The sequence below is a fragment of the Rattus norvegicus genome, chromosome 3 (genome assembly GCF_021556685.1).
Source record: "Rattus norvegicus strain SHRSP/BbbUtx chromosome 3, alternate assembly SHRSP_T2T, whole genome shotgun sequence".
Lineage (NCBI taxonomy): Eukaryota > Metazoa > Chordata > Mammalia > Rodentia > Muridae > Rattus > Rattus norvegicus.
The window spans coordinates 117,169,133-117,191,464 of record NC_141536.1 but is presented as its reverse complement, the minus strand read 5'-3'; the positions used below and the strand labels follow the sequence as shown (position 1 = coordinate 117,191,464).

At 43.5% G+C, this 22,332-nt stretch overlaps 1 protein-coding gene across 1 annotated transcript in view; it reads right to left on the bottom strand.

Moving 5' to 3' along the window:
• The window catches only part of Tmc2 (transmembrane channel-like 2), a 68,058-nt gene that overhangs the window by 8,256 nt on the left and 37,470 nt on the right, over nucleotides 1–22,332 (bottom strand). Inside the window, 8 exon segments of the mRNA NM_001106510.1 lie at nucleotides 977–1,102; nucleotides 8,222–8,461; nucleotides 9,074–9,141; nucleotides 12,276–12,404; nucleotides 13,697–13,846; nucleotides 15,337–15,516; nucleotides 16,944–17,132; nucleotides 21,283–21,430. Of these exon segments, the coding sequence (NP_001099980.1) occupies nucleotides 977–1,102; nucleotides 8,222–8,461; nucleotides 9,074–9,141; nucleotides 12,276–12,404; nucleotides 13,697–13,846; nucleotides 15,337–15,516; nucleotides 16,944–17,132; nucleotides 21,283–21,430 (1,230 nt within the window).

The following is a 22,332-nucleotide window of genomic DNA, read 5'->3' as shown; positions in this document are numbered from 1 at the left end:
ATTCAAGACCGTCTGGTCTACCCAGAAATCTCCAGGCCAGCCAACACTACATGGTCATATACTGTTTTGTTGTTGTTGATGTTGTTGTAGTTGGTTTTTTAAAACAAACCAGATAAACTAGGCTTGCCTCCCCAAGCTTCCAAGCAGATACTCAGAAGATTCTGCTGAGAGATACTCAGATAATCAAGCTGCTTAAAAGAGGCAGAGACTAGCAGCCTTGCCTGAAAGAGACTCTTCAATCTGTTGAGCTGCCTGCAGGCTGTGCAGTGAGCTCCACCTTTGTAGCTTTTGTGAACTGCCATCCATGCTTGGCTGTGTTTTGATGATGCAGGTGTCTTTGAGTCACTACTGCTTCTGTAGGTAGGTCCAGCACCCCTACTCCCATAAGTAATCCTAACCAACTCACTGGTTCACAGAGGTGGACTTTGATGCGGGTGAGATGTTTGTTCACAGTTCCTCAGGAATAGTGTCATGCAACACTTGGTATTGTGGTCATGGTGACCAGGTAGTAATCTATCCAATGAACTACTACTTCCAGTCAGCCCCAACTCAAGTTTCTAGGTCTTCTCAAACATAGTGCCACCGGCTGGGGACCAACGCTTCAACGGTGGTCCTTAGAAGACACCACACATCCAAGCATAACAAACACACACTCGGTGTTCTGAGAAGATCAGATTCCACAGCTTCGTATTTCCAATCAACCTGGTTGGTTGCAAATGCCTGAGACTGCTTACCCTTAGACAAGACACATTTGTGTCCTTGGGTTTTCTAGAAAGATTTACAGTAGACTCATCCATGGCAGAAGTAGCCATATCCCTCACCCTCCCTACTTCCAGACAAACTACTTGCATTTGAGTCTGTCTCAGGGTCTGCTTCTGGGAAAGCCAGACTAAGAGAGGGAAATGGAGGCTCCTATCTAGAAAGCTTCAGCTCCTAGAAGTTTCCACGAGGCAGAGCCAGGTTCTGGGTCACTCACAACATCAGTAGGATGGCTGGAATGATAAGGCCCGGATTGGCGAGGAATGCGAAGATCTTGCCCAGGAATTTAGGGAAATCATTTTCAATGGTCTCATGAAGGACATCATACATTCTGTTTTTCCCACTAGAGAGAGGAAAAGATGGTTATATAGTATGTGCCACGCTCCTGTGGCACACACATCCATGGTTCCAAAGCTGCCACTCACCACTGCCTTTCCGAGAGAGCCAGAGCTCTGTTTCAAAAATACTAAGAAAGAAGAGCCCATGAGGAGCCGCCACTCTGGTTAGAACAGTCATTGTTGGGGGCTGGCTGTACAGTACTTACTAGCTTCCTGCTCTCAGTGCCTCTCAAGCTCTCAAACTACACTGTTCTTCGGTTTGACACTTTTCTTCAGCAAGAAAATAGTAGATTTCCTCACGTGTTCTCCTTTCCTTTAGGGATAGGCTCTTGCTATGTTGCTTGGTCTATTCCCGATCTCCTGGGCATAAGTGATGTTTCTACTTCAGCCTCTGAGTGACTGGCACCATAGGCACAGATCTTCATGTCAGGCCTTCGCATGCATTCTGCCAGGAGAAAATTGTCTATGATTTGGTTATAAGATAAGCATTGAGTCTTCTGGGCTCATTGACCCGGAAGCAGTCCTCCTAAAGTTAATGTGGTGGAAACATCACAGTAACTCTAAAACACACCTACAACTAATCTTCCAACCAGGAATCTGGATTGCCCCAAGATGTGTTTCTGCACTTTTAATAGTAGATTTATTTTCATTCTAATTGTTTAGAATTATTGTGAAGATTGATTCCTAAAATGCTCTCCAGTGATACCTAGATACTGGTGGATATTAAATGGTAATTAATTTTGGTGCTTATGAAGTAGACTTAGATGATTGAAAATTCTGGTTCAAATTCTTTCTTCTATAAAACACTATGATCTGCCTGCCAATCTGCCTGCCTGCCTGCCTGCCTGCCTGTCTGTCTGTCTTTCTGTCTATCCATCCATCATTCATCTATCTATTCACGTATCTACTGATCTATCAACCTATCACCTACCTTCTTTTTTTTTTTTTTTCCAGAGCTGGGGACCGAACCCAGGGCCTTGTGCTTGCTAGGCAAGCGCTCTACCACTGAGCTAAATCCCCAATCCCTATCACCTACCTTCTATCTATCAATTATCTATCCATCCCTCTATCATCCTATCATCCATCTATCTTCTTTTCCTGCATGTATATAGCATTGGCGTGTGTGTGCCTGTGCATATGGAGGTCTGAGATTGATGTCTGTTCTTCCACTTATTCAAGACAGAGCTAGACAATATGGCCAGTCTACTTAACTGGCTTTCTCTGAGAATATCTCAGGGTCTGGGATTCCATAAGAAGCCATGCCTATGTAGTCCTTATGGTTCTTGGGGACCTGGCTTGTGCAGTAAACATTTTAAAGGCCAAGGCATCTCCCCATTCTCTTTACAACTACATTTATATCCTGCTTCTTTCCACTAGAGTTGTACCATCAAATGTGACTATTAGAATAATATAAAAATTAAAGTGAAAATTTGTTTTTAGACTAATATTTCAAGTGTTCATTCACAGTCCTGTGTTAGGAAGACAGCATTAGAATAGTGGATTTAGGGTTGCCCTCATCACTGCACACTTTCTACTGCATGTGCTGAGCTTTGACCTCTGGAGAAGCGACTGAATTTTTCTTTTCTCTAATCCCCACACCTCTCTGTAGGTAATAAGGCACAATGTTAACACAGTGAGAGGGGAACAGTTGTAGTCAGCAGGTACTGAGCATAGCACTGCTAAGCTGTGCCGTGTAGTCTTGTAGTCAGCAGATTTAGTTTTCTCTGTGAAAAGCTCAGATTGACATATAATGCCTCAGGGACAAATCAGCTTGTCACCTGTAAGCTAAAATAATTTTCTTTCTTTTTTCTTATTACATTTCTAAAGTGGTTAGAAATAAATATCTTGTGACATATAAAAAGTGAAGTGTGATTTTTTGCCAGAAGACAGCCATACTCATTCGTTGGTGTAGTGTATATGGCTGAGCTATAATGACATGTATCATATATGAATGTATAATGTATATGCAATTATACACACACACACACACTCTCACGTGTGTGTGTGTGTGTGTGTGTGTGTGTGCCCCCGTGCATGTGCTTGTGTGTGTGTATCCTCCTATAATGGCAGAGCTGAGCTATTTCACTGCTTAGCACTACTGTGTTGCATGCCAGCAATCCCAGCATCTGGGAAGCTGAGGCAAGAGGATCATGCAGACCTTGCCTGTGTAGGCAAAGACATTCTATCTTTTTTTTTTCTTTTTTTCGGAGCTGGGGACCGAACCCAGGGCCTTGAGCTTGCTAGGCAAGTGCTCTACCACTGAGCTAAATCCCCAACCCCAAGACATTCTATCTTGAACACCAGTCTGCAACATTTTAGTCATGTCATGATATTTGGTCTATTTATTTTTTATTATTAGTATATATCATATAGAAATAATAGAAAAGAGAACTTCAAATATTATATTTTTAAGTCAAGCTGAATGTGGTTATTTTGCCTTTGAAGTGTTAGTGTGGTGGCTGCTATGACAAATTAACATCAGTGGATTAACACAATATACATGGGCTGTCTTACAGCTCAGGAGACAAGCAGTCTGAAATGGTTTCTTTGGGTTAACCTAAGGTGTTGGCAGGGCCACAATACCCTGAGGGAGGCCACAGAGGAGTGCATTCCTTGTGTCCCTTGGCTCAAGTCCCCTTCTTTCATCTATAAAGCTAGGGATTGTCAAACCTTTTTCTGCTTTCACAGTCACCCTGCCTTCTGTTTTTATTTGATGGATTTTCCCTCTTGTGGAGGGAGCTAACTGTGGTGGGCTACTGTCATTCATGGTAGAAATTAAGGCAGGAACAGATACATTATGAGGAGACAAACACAGGGACAGGGTTGCTTTATAACAACTTATTCTTATTTACTAATCCAGTCCTGTGGTGTTGAGGTTTGGTCTGTTGCTATGTAGTGTAATGCTATTGGAGACCCCCAAGACCTGTTGCCCCAGAGATAAGAGAGTCCACACTGGACCCAAGTAATGCTATGTGACCTTGCCTCCAAGTTATTTCTGTTTGGTGAATAAAGATGCCAACAGCCAATAGCTGGGCAGAAGAGACATAGGCAGCAGGGTTTAGGGTTCCCAGGCATGGGGTCAGAGGAGAACCATGAGGGGGAGAAGGAATAGAGGAGGAAGCCACCAGGGGTTAGGTGAGTCACGAAATAATGGCCATGTGGGTTGCCTAATTGGAGTTAAGAGCAGCCCAGACGAAACATGGTAAATTACATAATGGGATTATTGGCTGGGGGGACAGACAGAATAGCAGAGAGGACCGCTCTTGTGTTGATTAAGACTTTTTGTAAATATAAAGGTTATGTGTCTTTTACCCAGGAACTAAATGGTTAAAGGTGGGATAGAAACTCTGGATTGGGATTAAATATTACACAATACCATGAGTGAGAACTCACTCGCAACCATGACTGCTATACCAATGTCATGAGAGGATGACCTTACTGCCATTTAATTGCTTTATTACCTTCTAAAGTTCAGGCTTTTCTCAAATTGACATAATGACAGCTGGATTTCAACATTAGTTTCAGTGACTGTAACAAATCAGGCTTTCAGAATACCTTAACTACCTATGCCTTCCCTGGCAAGCATTTGGGGCCCTTGGTCATTTGGGGCCCTTGGTACCTTTCTTCCTTGGTGTCTTCCTCCTGGTCCAGCAAAGAATGCTGGTGGGATGTCAACAAATCCAGAGAGAGAGAGAGAGAGAGAGAGAGAGAGAGAGAGAGAGAGAGAGAGAGAGAGAGAGAGACACACACACACACACACACACAGAGAGAGAGAGAGAGAGAGAGAGACATACACACACACACACACAGAGAGAGAGAGAGAGAGAGAGAGAGAGAGAGAGAGAGAGAGAGAGAGAAGTAAATCAGAGCCACTGGTCTCCCTTACAAGTAAAAGAAAACAAACAAGACATGAGCTGCAACCACAAAGGACCTGGGGGTCCAAGGCCAACACTTCTCTCCCGTGACCAACACTGCAGCCCCTCCCCAAGTTCCGTGTGCTGTAGGATTGCCTTTCCTCTTCTCTCAAAAATCAGTGAAGAAATCAAAACCGACATGAACATGCCATGTTGCTGAGACAGAAGTGAGCAGCAAGCCTCAGAATCAGAGTCTCACACTGATCTAAGTCTGCTGCAGATGGCCAAAGTCTTGGTTCACAGGCAGCAGGAAAAGCCAAGCCCATAGTCAAACATTCCTAACTTCCCCTCACTGTGTCCCTGATTCACACACCTAGATATACACACACCAAATACCTACGAGCTGCTTTGATGGAAGCAGATCAAAGACTGGCCAAGATGTAGTCCTTGTCCACAGACGTGTTCTGTGGCATGATGCAGAATGTTTTAAAATTTTGAATGAATTTTTAATTGAAAGCAGTATATGGCTTCAAATGAGTGTTCAGATTTTTATGAGGTTCTAAAGAGTCTATGGGGACGGGCCATGTTGTTTATGGTGACAGCTGGCTGAGGTGAACGCCCACGGTCCTCGACTTGGGCAGAGCTCTGGCTGAACGGGGTCACTGAAAGTTTTACTAAAGACCAACATGTTTTTTCCCCCTTAGTCAGAGATTAGGCTTCTTTGTGTAGCCCGGGCTATCCTAGAGCTCCCTCTTTTGACTAGACTGTCCTTGAACTCAGATCTACTTGCTTACGTCTCCCAATTACTAGGATTAAAGGAAGCATCACATGCCCAGGCTCTCAAGCAAATCTGAAAAACTTTACATGTAAGATTTTTAGAGAATTTGTCATCTGCATATCCTCTGAATGTGTGTGTAATATAAAATAAAGTCATATAAAAACTCAAAAAAAAAAAAGACCAACATGGTTCTCTAAGTCAAAAACACCATATTAGATCCTCAAAACAACCTTATGAACTAAATGTCGCCAGCATTTCTATCTTTAAGGAAATGAACCTGTGCAGAGCTCACTCACTGGTGAGTGAGTGAGTTGGTTCTTAGCTATGCTCTCTAAAACAGGTGATTTTCCTGCAAAGACCTAAATAATTCCACTTTTACTTGTGGGTAGGCTGGTTTCCACCTCAGCTCCTCAATCCGGCTGCTGTAATGAAGAAGTCCCCATGGAGTATATGGAGGCACATCGACATGGCTGTGCGCCAATACAGCTTCACTTACAAACCAGATGCTGTTCTGGGTCTGTAAAAGCCATGGCTCACCAACTCCCATTTGGGACTGTATGTTATGTCCTGCTGATCATCTGAATCCTTTACGTTGCCGGCCAGGACCCTGAGGCGTTTAGTGTGGTCCAAATCTAACCTGGTCCCTGTGCAACTGAAGTTCTGTGAGGCGGCCGTCTACTGTGAACATCAAGCATAAGGCGGTTGTTTTCCTCCAGACACTGAGTAGGACACAGCGAGAAAGGAAAAAACACCATCTCCTCATGGACCTTCTGTCCTTTGGGAGAATGTAATAAGACAAACAAGGAAAAGGCACAACATGTTTTGTCTGTTTGTTTTTTGACATAGGTTTGAATTTAAAGTCATGCTTCTCCACCGTAGCCATCTGAGTGGCCATCATGTCCCCCAAGAAACACATGATGGGTAAAAAAGGATATAAACAGAAGTTGTGTGTGTGTGTGTGTGTGTGTGTGTGTGTGTGTGTGTGCACGTGCATGCACGTGTGCTCTCTGTCTCTGTCTCTCTCTCTCTCTCTCTCTGTCTCTCTCTCTCTCACATACACCACACACACACACACACACACACACACACACACACACACACACACACACACACGGGTGCATTTCAGCTGAGAACTCTAGCAAAACCCACATTGAGAAGTTGGACTTCATCAGCTCAGCTTCATAGAAGCTGTAACCACATTTCTTCCATAAGTTTCAGGTTAGGCCTCTTTTCCTATGATCTGACAGAGGTTGCCAGGGACACCCAGGAAAACGAATGTGGCAAAAAGGGACACATAAAGGAACAGGCATGACCCAGACCAGCAAAAAGGGACACAAATGTCAAGGAACAGACACAGCAAGGCCGAGAAGTCACCTTTCCTGGGTACAGGGGAGCAGTCAGTGTGAGAGAGGGGTGGCAGCACCTGTGCCCAGTCACTTACAAAGAAGCCAGCTGAGTCTTCTTTCACGTGCTTGTTCCTCACTCTGGCTCTCTAGTCGCTCACAGCTTTGCACCCTGACTGCTACCTTCTCTCTCTGTGCAGACTCTTGTGTGACTGGATCCTGCTCTGACAGAACATTCCACTGAATACCTCCTCTAGGTATGCACTGGAAAGGAGACAACCAGCCTTCCCCACAGCGCACACCACAGGCACATGGGCTGGCCCTAGAGTGGATGAGTGCACAGCTGGAGGGGACAGTGGCACTCAGGACCATGCAAGGGCTATGCATGGCCTTTCTCACTTGCCTTACCCTGTTTCTAGTCTGTGACTAGAAGGATGGAGACACTAGTTTATCTTTAAAAGCTTGTTGTAAGATTCTCAAGGAGGACACAGAAAAGATTTTTAAATGAGAAGACACCTGATAAAGGGGTACCATGCTCCAAATATCTGTATTCCTAGAATTATTTTTTTTAGTAAGTAGAGGAATTTGTTTTTAGTGGATCATATATTTATAAAGATAATAGTAGGCATACATCATTGCTCGACCTACCTCCTTATATAACTATATCCAATCTCCCAAAGAACTTTTATTTATAACCAACCTTCAGTACTAGCAGAATTCTATAGAGTATGGGGACCCAGTTGAGAGTCTCAGTCAAGACGAACTACTCCTGATTCATATTTGGGTGGAGGTTAGACTACCCTCTATGGTTTATCCTGTGCTAAGACAATCATAGCAGACTATCTACTATTAAAGGGTTATACTTGTACCATCTAACATGGTAGTCAGTCACTTGTGGTTACTAAAATCAAAATTAATTACAATAAAAAAACCATGAGAAATTAGGTTTCCCAGCTTTCATTTTGAGAATCCCGTAGCTATAAGTAGCTGCCTGCTATCACCTGGAGCATCTTTCTCCTTACAGAAAACCTGCTGAACGGTTTTAATGGTTTGCCTGAAACTCCATAGCCTCTCACAGGCTGGCATGACCCAGGATCTGTGGACAGATTGCCTCAGGAGGAGAACTGTCCCCAGGAACAAAGAGTGCACCTGAAGGGGCCACAGTCAAACGAGGGTGGGAGAGACATGACGGTGTAGGCCACCGGTAGGAGGCTGAGGAAGAGCACCAGCAGCAGCAAGCCCATGTAGAAGTTGTTGGATCGGGAGGCTTTAAACACGCGCTCGTGGGGAACGTTGCTGCTCATCACTGCCCAGCACTGGAAGTACATGGAGGTCAACAGACGCAGGACATTGATGCCCACGAGTCCTGGAGCATAGAAGGAGCCCATCCTGAAAGTTCAGAGACAGGATACCTGGTTGACGTGCTAGCAGGAAAGGCGAGGGAGGGCGAATAGGAGGTAATGGGATGGGCGGAGCAGGGGCATGCAGTCAAGTTACTTTCCCCAAGGGCCCAAGAGCAGAGTCCTGCTGTTTAACCAAGATAGATGCCATCAAGCTGGAGCCATCGCGTCCCTAAGAGAGGGAGATAACTCCGAGCAGTCCTGGCTGGGACCCTGGCTAAGATTTTATCTTTGCTTCCCTGCAGCAGATCACATGGTCTCCGGCCTCCAGGAGCTGCCCACCCGGCTGACAGATAGTCCTACAGACTTCATGCAGCCTCCGGAGGAGGAAGTGCCTTCCTTCCCTCCCACTTTCCTTTTCCCCTTTTCCTTCTCCCTTCCCCTCTCTCTCCATTCCTACTTTCTCTGTAGTACACTCGTTACCTCTAAGTTGTTCTGTTTCTCATCCCGCCCTGCTCTCTGGCTTTCTAATGAAAGCGGGAGCTGAGAGAGGGGAGGTGATTTGCTGGCCCCCTCCAAGCTCGCCTAGAGACGAAGTTGGGGGGCTCTAGTTCTTTAAATCCCCACATTATATGATTCTCAGATGAAGCTGGAAACTCACCAGATCATTCCTTGGTTGAAGATCAAACCCAGTACATTTCCACTAATATCAAACTCGGCATATGAGGGCTGGAGAGAAAGGAAGGGGAAGAGGGTCTGAGCAAGCAAACGTCAGGTGACGCCACTGGATCCAATCCAACTCACCCCAAAATGCCTGCCTTAGGTTTAGGATCCTGCTTTTTTTGTTTGTTTGTTTTTTGTTGTTGTTAATCTTCAATAGTTTTGCTATATAGCCCAGGCTGGCCTCAGATTTATGGTGATCCTTATGTCTCAACTTCTCAAACTCTGAGGTTAAAGCATCATACCTGGTAGTAGGGTTCTGTTCACTAGGCTTTTGACATACATACATACATACATACATACATACATTCATTTATTTGTTTGTTTATAGACAGGGTTCATGTAGCCCAGGCTGCCCTCTAACTTGATACATAGAGATTCTGATTCCCTTGCCAACACCTCCCCAAGTACTAGGATTAGAGGTGTGCACTACCATACTTGGCTTAGGCAGTGCTGGGGATTGAACCCAGGGCCTGTGGCATGCTAGGCAAGTATTCTACAAATGGCCTATACCCACAACCTTGTTTTAAACTTTTAAAGAAAAGTTTTGAAGTTTTTAATTAATTTCTATTTTATGTATATAGGTGTTTTCTCTGTGTGGGTGTCTGTGTCTGTGTCTGTGTACCACATATGTGTATTGCCCGAAGAAGCCAGAAGAGGGCATCAGATCCCCCAGAACGAACACTGGTAGCCACTTTGTAGGCTGGAAACTGAGCTCAGGTTCCCTACAAGAGCAGCAGTGCTCTTAACTGCTGAACCAGCTCCTCAGCTCCTCAGCCCCCAAAGCTTTGAAGTTTTTGACAAAAAACTGAAGCTTTAGATGACATCATCATCATCATCATCATCATCATCAACAACAACAACAACAACAACAACAACAACAACAACAACCTGTAATTGTTATCTACCATCTCAGGATAAAGCCTGACTCTCTGTTTTGGAAAGAAATTTAACATTAATGAAATGTTTTAATCAGAAATTTGCCTTAAGATTATAATCAAGGTAAAGAGGTCCTCTCCCCATCCATAGCCCATTTAAAAAGCTAATTTAAAAAGCATTTTATTTATCTATATTGCCTGCATGTATATATGTCTGTACACTGTGTGTGTGCCTGATACCCTCAGAGGCCAGAAGCAGGTGTCAGATCCCCTGGGACTGGAGTTACAGAAAGCTGTGAACTACGATGTGGGTTCTGGGACTTGAACCCAGGTCCTCTGGAAATGTAGCCAGTGCTCTTAACCAGTGAGCTATCTCTCTCCAGCCCCCTCTACAGCTCATTTTTTAAAAAGATTTATTTATTTCATGTATGAGTACATTGTTGCTGTCATCAGACACTCCAGAAGAGGGCATCAGATCTCATTACAGATGGTTGGGAGCCACCATGTGGTTGCTGGGAATTGAACTCAGAACCTCTGGAAGAACATTCAGTGCTCTTAACCACTGAGCCATCTCTCCAGCCCCCTACAGCTCATTTTCAGACAACACTTTTCCTTACTGACTTGAAACAACATCTCATTATATTATATTATTATGTTATCAACAGCTTTCCCATAGATCACATCAGCGTCTGCACTTTGCATTCTGCTGCATTGGCAAAGACGTCTATTCCAGTGCCAGCTTCAGTTATTACAGTCATCATTCCTTCCCAGTTTGGCACAGGCTCTCGCTACAGAACCCAAGCTAGCTTCGAGCTGCTGATCTTCTGGCTTCTTCTGTTGTATGTATCTACACGAAGTGTGATGTTTGCCCATGCGTGTGTGCGCACCTGTGTGTTGCACGTTTATCACTCTGCTTCACTCCTTTGACACAGGGCTTTCATGGAGCCTGAAGCTAAGGATGGCAGTCAGCAATCCTTGGCAACCCACATGTCGGGGTTACAGGTGTCCATGTGACCTGTCTGCCTTTCTACGTGCCCTGGAATCTGACCTGGGGTGGGTACTTACGCTTGTGTAGGAAGTTCTCTTACCCACTGAACCACCATCTCTCCAGCTGCTAAGCCTGGCTTCGTATCCTACCCTGTGAGAATGATGGGTATGGATCTTTGTTTCTTTCTGAAGAGCATTACTATGCATTCACAGGCTTGTTTTTGAGCAGATTTTACTTTGACTTTGCAAAAGTCAAAGAGGTCATCACTTTTTAGGTCACCATTCTTTCACTATTGTTCTCAGGCATGGTCCCAAGGTTTGCAGGTACTGAGGAAGGGTCGAATAGGATTATCTAGAACATATGCCAGAAACCTGTACGGTGGCCCATAGGTGTCAGGCGCCATGCGACAGGCCAGAGTGAGGGCTACATAAACAGTCAGGATGTGGAGTCCTTCACCAGAAGTTCAGCTAAGGAGACTTCCTTTTCCCAACTTGACTACTGAGAAGAACGATGAGGTTATGGGAGAGGTATTCACTGGGCCAGCCAGTGGGCCTGAGGTTCTGACAACTCATAGAAAGTCACCTTAGTGAGAAATTGACGTGCGCTTGGGATGAGCACTTCACCAGGTAGGTGGGGAAGAGGGGTGTCAGGGGGAGGCGATGAGGGTTAAAGAGTCTTCTCAAAGCATAATCAGAAGTCAGGGAAAAGGGCGTCAGGTTCGTGGTTGTTCAGAGATTTCTAAAATGTTCATGCATCCTAAGATGTCGGCCTTTCTCACAGAGGTCAGTTAGGTAGTTCTCCACTGGCCTTCTGCTCAGCATCGAAAAATGTAGTCCACCTTGCCACACTTTATTTTAGAGTTTTGTGTGTATTGTGTTTTGCCCACATGTAATCTGTGTACCACACAAGTGCCTGATGCCTGTGGAGGCCACAAGGGGGTGTTAGATATCTTGAAATTGGAGTAACTGTGAGTTACCAAGTGGGTGCTATGAATGGAACCTGGTCCTCTGGAAGAGCAACCAGTGCTCCTAACCACTGAGCCATTGCCTCAACTCCCACACCTCCATTTTCTAGATGAAGGTCACGATGGGAAAAGGTGGAGTTGCTTTGGTGAATGCAAAGAGGACTCTTAAGTAAATATGGTTAAACACACTTCACAGGACAGTGACTTGCTTTAAGCATCCTCAGACATGAAATGCACAAGAGTGTATCTGAGTAGAAATATCAGAGAGGGTGGTACTAGCACCTTAGTGCAGAGTATATGAGGAAGAGCTTACAAAACCAGCCTCGAGGTCCCAACACCAGCAGTGATTCATGAACCGGACAAAACAAGCTCGGAGGAAATCCCCAACCAAGATGGTGAGGTACGTTACCAGCATGTCAGACACAGTCAGCCTCATAAACTCCTGCAGGGAGGAACACAGGAAGACAGAAGTGGCCAGATGTGAACTTTTCCTCTTCGCTCAAGTGATCATAGCTACATAATACTCTCTCCCACTTACTTGACTCCATTTTTGTGGCCCAATTCTTCCTGGCAGAGTGTGGTACAGAGAAAGGACCTCAGACTTTGGAGAAAGTGTAATTTAAGCCTCAGCACTCTAAGTCACTAATTAGTTAAACAACTTCAGAATAACATCTGAACTTCAAGGAGTTCGTGCTTACTGAGTTATTGGGAAGACCTTCTGTCAAGTATGCAAATTGTCTGGTTTATTAGTAATGACCAGTGCCCCATACTTTTCATTACTAGGATCTGAAGGCTCACTTTTTGCTTTTCCCATCTGCTCTGATATCCTGGTTGCCCCCACTGTGACTTGGGCCAATATTTCCTATTAATCAAAAATTTGTCTTGATAGAGAAAATAAACCAAAAAGCCACATTGTAGAAACAAAAGAACAAGGTCTTCTCTACTTACATAAAGTATAAAGAACTGGTTGGCTTTTGTTTTTTGTTTGTTTGTCTTTTTAAATGGAAAAGAGCTTATAGATCTCTGTTACGTAGCATTTCCTAGGAGATTGAAACATTCCAACTAGCAGTGAAGCTTCTTAAACTAAAAGGCAAACAATTCTAAGGAAGTTCAGGAAGTTCCTGAAACCTATCAGATTCACTAGACTCCTCCTTCCCAAGAGGAAGCTATAAAGACCTCTAAGAGTCACTCTTAAAGAAGGTGAGCTGTAAAGAAGACCCCAAGTCCAGCTGCTGCCAATAGGAGGCTTAAACCAACTGAAGCACACAGAAGGATATTCTCCTGCTTGTTGAGCTGCTTGCAGGCTGCGCAGTAGGCGAGCTTTGGTGATGAAGCCAGCTGACTGACTCATTTCTGCTCCTGTAAGTAATCCTCACTGACATTCCTGTAAGTGACCTCCATAAAACTCATTGGTTCACTAGCTGGACTTTGGTGGTATTTATACTTTGATCTGCTCTGAGCACCCTATCTGAGTAGCCACGAGTGTCATATCTCCTTAGGAAAAGTCTTGTCACACAACAATTTCATCACAAGTTTAAAGACAGCAGATACATGTGAAGTTCTAGGATGTAACTTTCCAAGATGATTAGGAAATGCCTGCTTGATGGGCATTTGAGTTTTCAGGATTATTTTTCAAATGAAAAGATCAAAGAAGGGACAACAACAACAACAACAACAACAACAACAAAAACCCCAAGAACAAGGGTCACCTTTTCAGAGAGTCTAACTACTCACAATGCCCACAGCTGTCTCCCAGCAAGAACCTCTGGGCACGTCTGCAGGGTGTGGTGGTGGCCGGGGCACACTTTCATTCCCACCCGAGGAATTGTAATAGTTAAACAGGGTCCAGTGAGTGATGTTCTTGATTTTCTCCTCATTAGAAAGCTGGAAGAGAACATGGCAGTTAGAAGTTGGATGGAGCTGGGGGTAGTCCAGCTGTTTCCATGGGAACAAGTAAAACTAGCTCCAGCCTTGTCTTCCGGCCTCTGCCTCACCACTGGACAGTCATTTCAGACGAGAACTTCCTCAGGCTTTCAATCTACCAAGAGAGGTTGCAGTGGGCTGAAGTCCCTTGACCTCTTCCACAAAGTTTTCTCCCTAAGTTAGCATCCACTTACCCACCCACCCACTCACCTAACTATTCCTTTCGAGAATTCATGGTCTAATCTGTTCGTATATAAGTCAAGTGGTGACAGAAGAGTTACCAAAAGGGTTTTTCTCTCAGGAAGTTCATAGTCTAGTGACAGAGCCGAACAATGAGAAAACAAAGTGAGATGTGCTGTAGGAATTGTCTCTGGGGACCGAGGAGCACCCACATCAGACGATGGGGAGCACCCGCATCAGACGACGGGGAGCACCCGCATCAGACGACGGGGAGCACCCGCATCAGACGACGGGGAGCACCCGCATCAGACGACGGGGAGCACCCGCATCAGACGATGGGGAGCACCCACGAGGACTCCTTTGAAGTAGTGATGTCTGGAACTGGTCAGCTACTTTCAGAGGAAGTCGAGTGGTATCTACACCCCAGAGTAAAATATGAGGCTTGGGGGGTGGGTGGAGCAGTTTCTTAGAGAAGCCAAAGAGGATAGAAGGATTGTGGACCAGTGCCACTCACTTGCATTGTTAGAACCTTCCAAAACCCTTCTGCAGCCTCAGGGGGAAGTTCCTGCAGAGTAGTAACAAGGCAGTAATGAGGTGGAGGAGTGAGGAAGACTCATCTGTCCCTCCACTGTCTCCGTTCTTTTCCCTCCTCTGCATTCTCCAGCCATCCTGTTGTTCCCTGTTGGCACCAGGATGCTTTCTCAGTATCTGCTGAGACTCCCCGAGCTGAGGATCTGCGCTCCCCCACCCCCAGTGCTCTGACTCACTGCCTTGGACTCGCCCCCACTGAAGCATATTTCACAGAGCGTTGTTTTGGATGAATCTGTTTCCTGACCCTGAGCATGAAGCCGTTTGGAACGGGACTGTGTCTAATTCCCTGCTGTACCCAAGGGCCTAATTTGCAGTCGTCCTATACACGTCTGACAAGCACTGATGAGCAGTCTGGTCAACCATGACACATCACATCAGTGGACAATTACTTGGTTATTGACTAGCTCCGACAGCTGTGAAGCAACATAGAAAACCTGCGTACAGAATCCGAGAGTACTAAATGATAGAGACGTGGTATGGGGAAAGACAACCTAGAAAAGTGCAGGAAAGGACTGGGGCAGCCATTGCCTTCCGGTTACAGATTCTGGAAGTATCTCTTTTTAATTTCCCTTTTTAAACTTCTAACATTTATTTAATTAATAGAAATTATGCACGGTAAAGTTACTACATTCTAAAATGGAACACTGTGGACGGCAGGCACGGAGGAGGAGGATGCCTACCTTAAGGTGGACATCGTCCATGAGGGCCAGGAGAAACGTGTAGAGGTTTCCCAGGAAGAGCGCAAAGATGCGGCCCAGCTGCCACTTCAGCCCGGTGCGCGGGTGATAATTCTCCAGGGCGGCGATGGTTTCAAACAGAGGAGGACAAAACATCCCTAGCAGAGACATCACGATCTCCACCTGAAAATTTGAGAGTTTTTAAATAAAAGATAAACAAAAATAGATATTAAAATCTTTAGAAAAAAATTAGATAAGCGAAGACCCAAAAAAGTCTACAAAACAAAATTTCTAACTCATGATTTGGGAGGCTGGGGAGATGGCTCAGTGGTTAACAACACTGGCTGCTCTTCCAGAGGTCCTGAGTTCAATTCCCAGCAACCGCATGGTGGCTCACAACCATATGTGATGGAATCTGATGCCCTTTTTTGGCAAACAAGTGTACATGCAGATAGAGCACTCATATACATAAATAAATCTTTAAAAAGTATGATTCAATCACCCACTCTTTAAATATAAAAACAAAATATAATTACCTAAATTTAAAAATTCAGAATGTATTTCCTATGTAACTGAGAATATCAACCTAGAACAACATACACCACAATATATTCTAGGGAAGTTATTGAACTTAAAAAAGGAAAATTCTTCTAGCAATAGAAACAATTCATTTATAAGGAAAAGAAAATTAGAGAGTATCACTGGCCTTTATAAAGTAATTCATTTATTTTTGTTTTTATTTTTTAAAGATTTATTTATTTATTCTATGTAAGTATACTGCAGCTGTCTTCATACACACCAAAAGAGGGCATCAGATCTCATTACAGATGATTATGAGCCACCATGTGGTTGCTGGGAATTGAATTCAGGACCTCTGGAAGAACAGTCCGTGCTCTTAACCACTGAGCCATCTCTCCAGCCCTCATTTATTTTTAGAAATAAATTTAAGTGTTTGAGCCTGCATGTATATATGTATATCCATGCATACTTGGGTGCCTGTGGAGGCTAAAAGAGGATGCTTGGTCCCCTAAAACTAGAGTTACAGATGGTTGTGAGCCACCATGTGAATGCTGGGACCTAAATACGGGTCTTCTACAGAGTGTTACTAACCCCGAACCATCTCTCTACCCTGTGATATTTACTTGTTTTGAAACAGGGTCTTGCTGTGGAGTTTGGTTGTCCTCGAACTCACTATGTAGAGCGGCCTGGCTCAAACCTTTAGAAATCCTCCTGTCTCTGCTGGGATTAAAAGAAGATGCCGCCATGATGGGCTTAATTTTGCTTTTTAAGACAAGGCTTGTAATTCAGACTTTCAGAGACTCTGATGAGTGACTTAACTTTGAAATATTAAAAGGTCTCTATGCGGTTGTTTGGGTGTGTGTGTGTGTGGAACTAGCTGGTTAAGGAATAACTGCCACTATATTAATTTTCAGAATTAATTAATATATACAGATTATTAATAATCTCTCTCACAAAGATACACACACACACATACACACACACACACACACACACACACACACACACACACAAATGGCACCCAGCTTATAGCAAAGAGTGATTTCAGGATTTTCCCTCAGTCTTGGCATCGCTGGTGACACCCATCTTACCTCATTCCTTTCATACCAGCTGACATTCTGCATTTTGGAGAACTCCTGGGACCGTTTCACCACAAAGTAAATGAGGTACCCGCTTCCACACAGACAGCAGAGAATGAGAAAGTTGGCCAGGACACGGAGGAATCTTGTCAGGTGAATATTCCCCTCTTTGCTACTCTCTTGTTCATCCACTATAGATTCCTTAGCATGTGAAAACGAGAGAGGTGAGTAGGACCAGCTACCTACGGCTGTTGTATCTATATTCCCATAAATAATACAGAAGGTAGCATAATACCCTATGAGAGTTATAGATATCGTCTATAAACATATATATTCTGCTGTTATTGTTATCTTGGGTTTGGTTATTTTGTAATAATGAAAACTGAGATTTGCTAGGTGCTAGACACGGTACTAAGTGTTTTCCACAAACTATTTCTTAATCTAACAGTGAGCCAATAGGACGGTTAGTATTATTGCCCAAATGGCATATAGAAAGGCCCACAATGGTGTCAATGAGCTATCTAGGGTTGTTTTAGATCAATAGACCAAGTAAATTTAAATTGAGAAACATTAATTCATTTTTTGTTATTTTATTATTTTTTATGTGTTATGGATATTTTGTCAGCATATGTGTGCACCTCATGTGTGCCTAGTACCTGTGTCAGGTGTCAGATCCCTAGGTACTGGAGTCATAGACAGTTGTGAGCAGCTATGTGGCTTCCAGGAATGGAACCCAGGATTTCTGGAAGAGAAGTGCTCTTAACCTCTGAGCCATCTCTCCAGCCCCTCAGATTAAAATTTTAATCTTGAGCTTTCAAATACAGGAGTTGTCAAATAACCTATAAAATTCACACAGTAGAATCACACTGTGAGCCTGCAGTCCATGTGTCTCTCTCACTTCTCATCACTGCCATGGCAGTACTGCAGGAGAACAACCATGGACAATATGTAAGTAAACGTGTATGTTCTTGTTTCAATAAAGTTTTATTTACAAAAGTATGTAGCACTTTAGATTTTCTCCCCAAACTCTATTTTGCCAATCTCTATTCTTAGGGTCTCTTAATAGTAAATGCTGTTTTTGTTTGTTTGTTTGTTTTGTTTGTGTGTGTGGGGTTGTATGTGTGTCTCATATTTTTTGGTAGGGAGAGTTTAAATTTATGGCTAAACATTTATGTTTTGGGGACTATCATAAATATAGTTTTAAATCAGTTTGTTTTCTGTTAGTATAAAAATATAATTGATTTTTTATCATGCTTATGTCCTGTATCAGTAACTCTCTATGAAGATATGTGCAGTAATGGGGAGACTTGGTAGGAAAACATGGTCTCCTGGACCCAGTGCCTGGGAGAAGACTTCTCTATCTACCAATCTCCAGTTACTGTGTTCACTCTGAGGTTTAGCTAACTCATCAGACAACTAGTGTATGTTAGCTCACAGAATCCTCAGCTCTACCCTGTTATGTGTAGGAGGCACAGACATCCTTGTGCTCACATGTGAACACTAGGGAAATTAGAAATGTTAAACACACAGGGTTGTCTCTTCAAAGGGAAAAATGTATAATCTGTTTTCTGCTCAGAAGGCTGGGCAGAGGGGGTTAATATCCTGGTGACCTTTGTGACATCTATATGACTAAGACCACACCGGATCTTCCCCTAGACTCTTGAAAAGTCACATGTAGCCAGTCACATAGGGCCCATCTTGGATGATGTTACATGTACAATGTTTCAATGTTGTCAGGAGCCATCTAGGAACGGCTAAAGGCATGCAAGTAGGTTTTCTGGGGATGGCTCACCACTTTGCATGGCTGAGATGGGCAAGCTTTGAATTTCAGGGCCTTCAGAGATTTTGTCCCAGGATTGTTTCTTACTACGGATAGGCCTTTTCCTGTCACTATTACATGGCTAATGATTCCTGGGCATCAGCCCACCCTATTGGGCAGATTTCTTGCAGATCAACATAAAGTCAAACTTTCATGATTTAATGCTGTCTAGATTTTATAGAATTCCTAATTTTAGGAAAAATGTTTTAAGAGATTATTTTAGGTTTTTTTTTTTTGTCAGAACGATATAATAAAGTTAAAATCAAGAATAAAATGTGCCCACTCCTCATAGAATAGTAAGTAAAAACTGCATAATAAAGAATACAATGAACTTTCATAGATTGTACTAAAAAGAAAAAGAAGCTTGGGACAAATCTGTGATCAAGTAAAAACATTCATTCTAGGTCAGATCCAAGGATAAAACCACAGGTATGCACTATGATAAAGCAAGGCCATGTGAAACTGTGGCTTTGAACTTATAATGAGCTTAAAGAATGAAACACTGCTTTGAACTTAACTATCAACATCTTTCTGTAACTCCCCTTTTCTTTTTTTTTTTCCCCCGGAGCTGGGGACCGAACCCAGGGCCTTGTGCTCGCTAGGCAAGCACTCTACCGCTGAGCTAAATCCCCAACCCCTGTAACTCCCCTTTTATGTTATATTTTATCTATGAGGTAATTTTCAAAAGAACTTTTGTCTAAGAAGATATAAAAAGGCTAGAGAGAAGAAATAAAGTGGTGGCTTGTGTGGCTCTGCCTTATCTACCAAATGTATATATGTCTATGTCTGTTTGTCTATGTAAAAGATTATCTTTTTTTTCCCTCTTTTCTTCCTGATTCACAAAGAGTTAACAAATCCAAGCCCCTTGCCTGGCCAGCAAGAGGTGCTTGAGCCAGAGAGAAGAGAGCCCTACCAATTTAGCTTTTTTCTTCCTAATCCCCTGCTGCTAACAGAAAGATTTTATTACCAGAAGCCAATGCTTTTGGCCTTAGGATAGCAAAGAGTTATAGATAGAAGAATTGCCAAAGATAAATAAACTTTGGCCTTGCCCCATTGCTGCCTTCCTCAAAGAACTGATGCTGGACTGGACTCCTGTACAACGTTGTCAGGTTTTAAGTTTTATTTTATACATGTGCTTGAGTTAGTTATTCCCAGAAAAATTTTCTTCAAATTGTACTGTGTTTGAATATGCCTAAAATATCAGGGCCAGAATATCAACGTTTGAACTAATATCTGCTACTGAGTTGTGTTGAAACTGGCATCCTTTTTGCTTCATGTGGACCATTATTCTGCTGGTCTTGGTGGTCCCAGTTATGTGTGTATTACTTCTGCTTTCAGTAGAAAAAGCTTTATTCCTAATTGTTTTATTCTAGGATGGCATGACCTTTGGTCTGGCCTAGAGTCACAGCCACTCTAGCCTTTCCTGCCCATGGCTGCAGATGGCTGAGAGGAGAGAACAGAACTGAGTTGGCGCCTTATCCACCCACTGCCAGGTGAAAGAACTCCTGCCTAGTAAACCCATTTGGTAGATGGTAAGCTCCAATCTTTTGTTGACAGTGGGAGGAAGAGCTAAGTGAGAAGGGAGCTGAGCACAGCTGCTGTACAGTAAGTGCTGAGTCATCAGGAAAGAGCCTGCCAAGCCAGGCAGGAGAAGCTATCAAGAGCTTGGAGTGAAATCCAAGTATAGTGGAGCATTCCTCTAATTCCTGCACTTAGGAAGCTGAGCCAGGAGGATCACAAGTTCAAGGCTACACTAAACTACATAATGAGACCCCTGTCTTAAAGGCTTGCAGTAGTTTTTCTGAGAAACAATAATAACATGCAATGTTCCCATACTAGTTTCTGCCTCTGTTCATTTAATTACTGTCTGGTTCATGTTTGCTTGATTGAGACACAGTCTTGCTGTATAATAGCCCAGCCTGGCCTCAAATTCATGATCCTTTTACTTTCATTCCCACATGCCAGGATTTCAAGTGTATACCACCATGACGGTTATTTATTTTGGCTGAACTATATTTCACCAGCCCACTTCGAATTCCTTGGGAACAAAATAATGAGGACTATAAGGGACATAGATTGTAAGAAATACAACATCAATTCTTACATTTCCACATCCTTAAATGGGTGATCTAATACTTGGAGAACAAGCAGCCAATCTAAGCAACAATAACATTGCAGCCAATCACATAAGAATCTTAAAGGCCCTGGGCAGGACAGTTTTAAAGCTCCTTATGCAATTCTAGCATATAGAGACAGTTGACGTGAGTTGTCCTTCCATGAACTCTACCAGAAAGAAACGTCATGAAGGAAGAGGCAGGACCAGACTTCAGAAGTCAGGATTCTCTATCATGTAAGAAAGATTCTTAGTGCCCCTGTTGTGAGTAACATTTTAGAAGGTGTGTACTGATACAGTTCTCACAGGTTGTTTATTTGGAGACCCCCATTTCCCACCGTCCAGGTGGGGGAAGCTTCCCAGTGGCTAGAGGGACCCAGAGCTTCCCTGGGAAGGAGGAATAGCCCCAGGCTCACTACCTTGAAGCTGGTGGTGATGGAGACATATTTGTTGTCTGCTGTCTCTGAATTCCCGATGAGGTAGTCCCAACTGGTGAACATCTTGAAGCTGAACGTGAAGCTGTCACTGTCCCCCTCGCTGGTGCTACCCTGGGTATTGCTGGCCATCCTAGAGAACATAAGTTACTGTTGTTACACCTATCTATTTTCTATTACAACAGCCAATGGGATCCTTGGCCTAAGTCAGTCTTGGGCACAGGATGACTCTAATGAATAGACAAGGCGGGGAGGGACATTAGCTAGGACAATTTTGATTATATCCAGAGAACTGTCCTCCCAAAATTTAAAGTTACCTACAAGCACCCATGGTGTCAATTAGATAACAAGTCTGAAAGATACAGGATATTCCCTTGTTTTTTGTTTTTGCATTGAATATCTTGAGGTTCAACTCAGTTGGGTCAAACCAGTTTGGGTCCCAGTCTGAGAACCTGGGATTCTCAAACTCAAATGTGTCTGAGAATCTGGGAACCTTATTCTTAAACACAAGCATGTCTTTCTAAGCCATCTAATTTCCTTGGCTAGAGGTATGTATTTTTCTGATATAAAACTCAGCAACTTGGGGTTGGGGATTTAGCTCAGTGGTAGAGCGCTTGCCTAGGAAGCGCAAGGCCCTGGGTTCGGTCCCCAGCTCTGAAAAAAAGAACCAAAAAAAAAAAAAAAACAAAAAACTCAGCAACTTGGGCTGAGATATCTCAGTGGTTAGAGCACTTGCTGCTCTTGCAGAGGACCCAGGTTCTATTCCTAACAACCACATGATGGCTATGTTGTTTATAACTACAGGTCCAGGGGACCTGATACTCTCCTCTGACCTTCCTGGACATCAGGCACACATTTGGTACACATACATACACATAGGCAAAAATGCTCATATACATGAATAAAATAAATAATATTCAACACAAACTCAGTAACTCTTTTTTTTTTTCCGGAGCTGAGGACTGAACCCAGGGCCTTGTGTATGCTAGGTAAGTGCTCTACCACTGAGCTAAATCCCCAACCCCCAAACTCAGT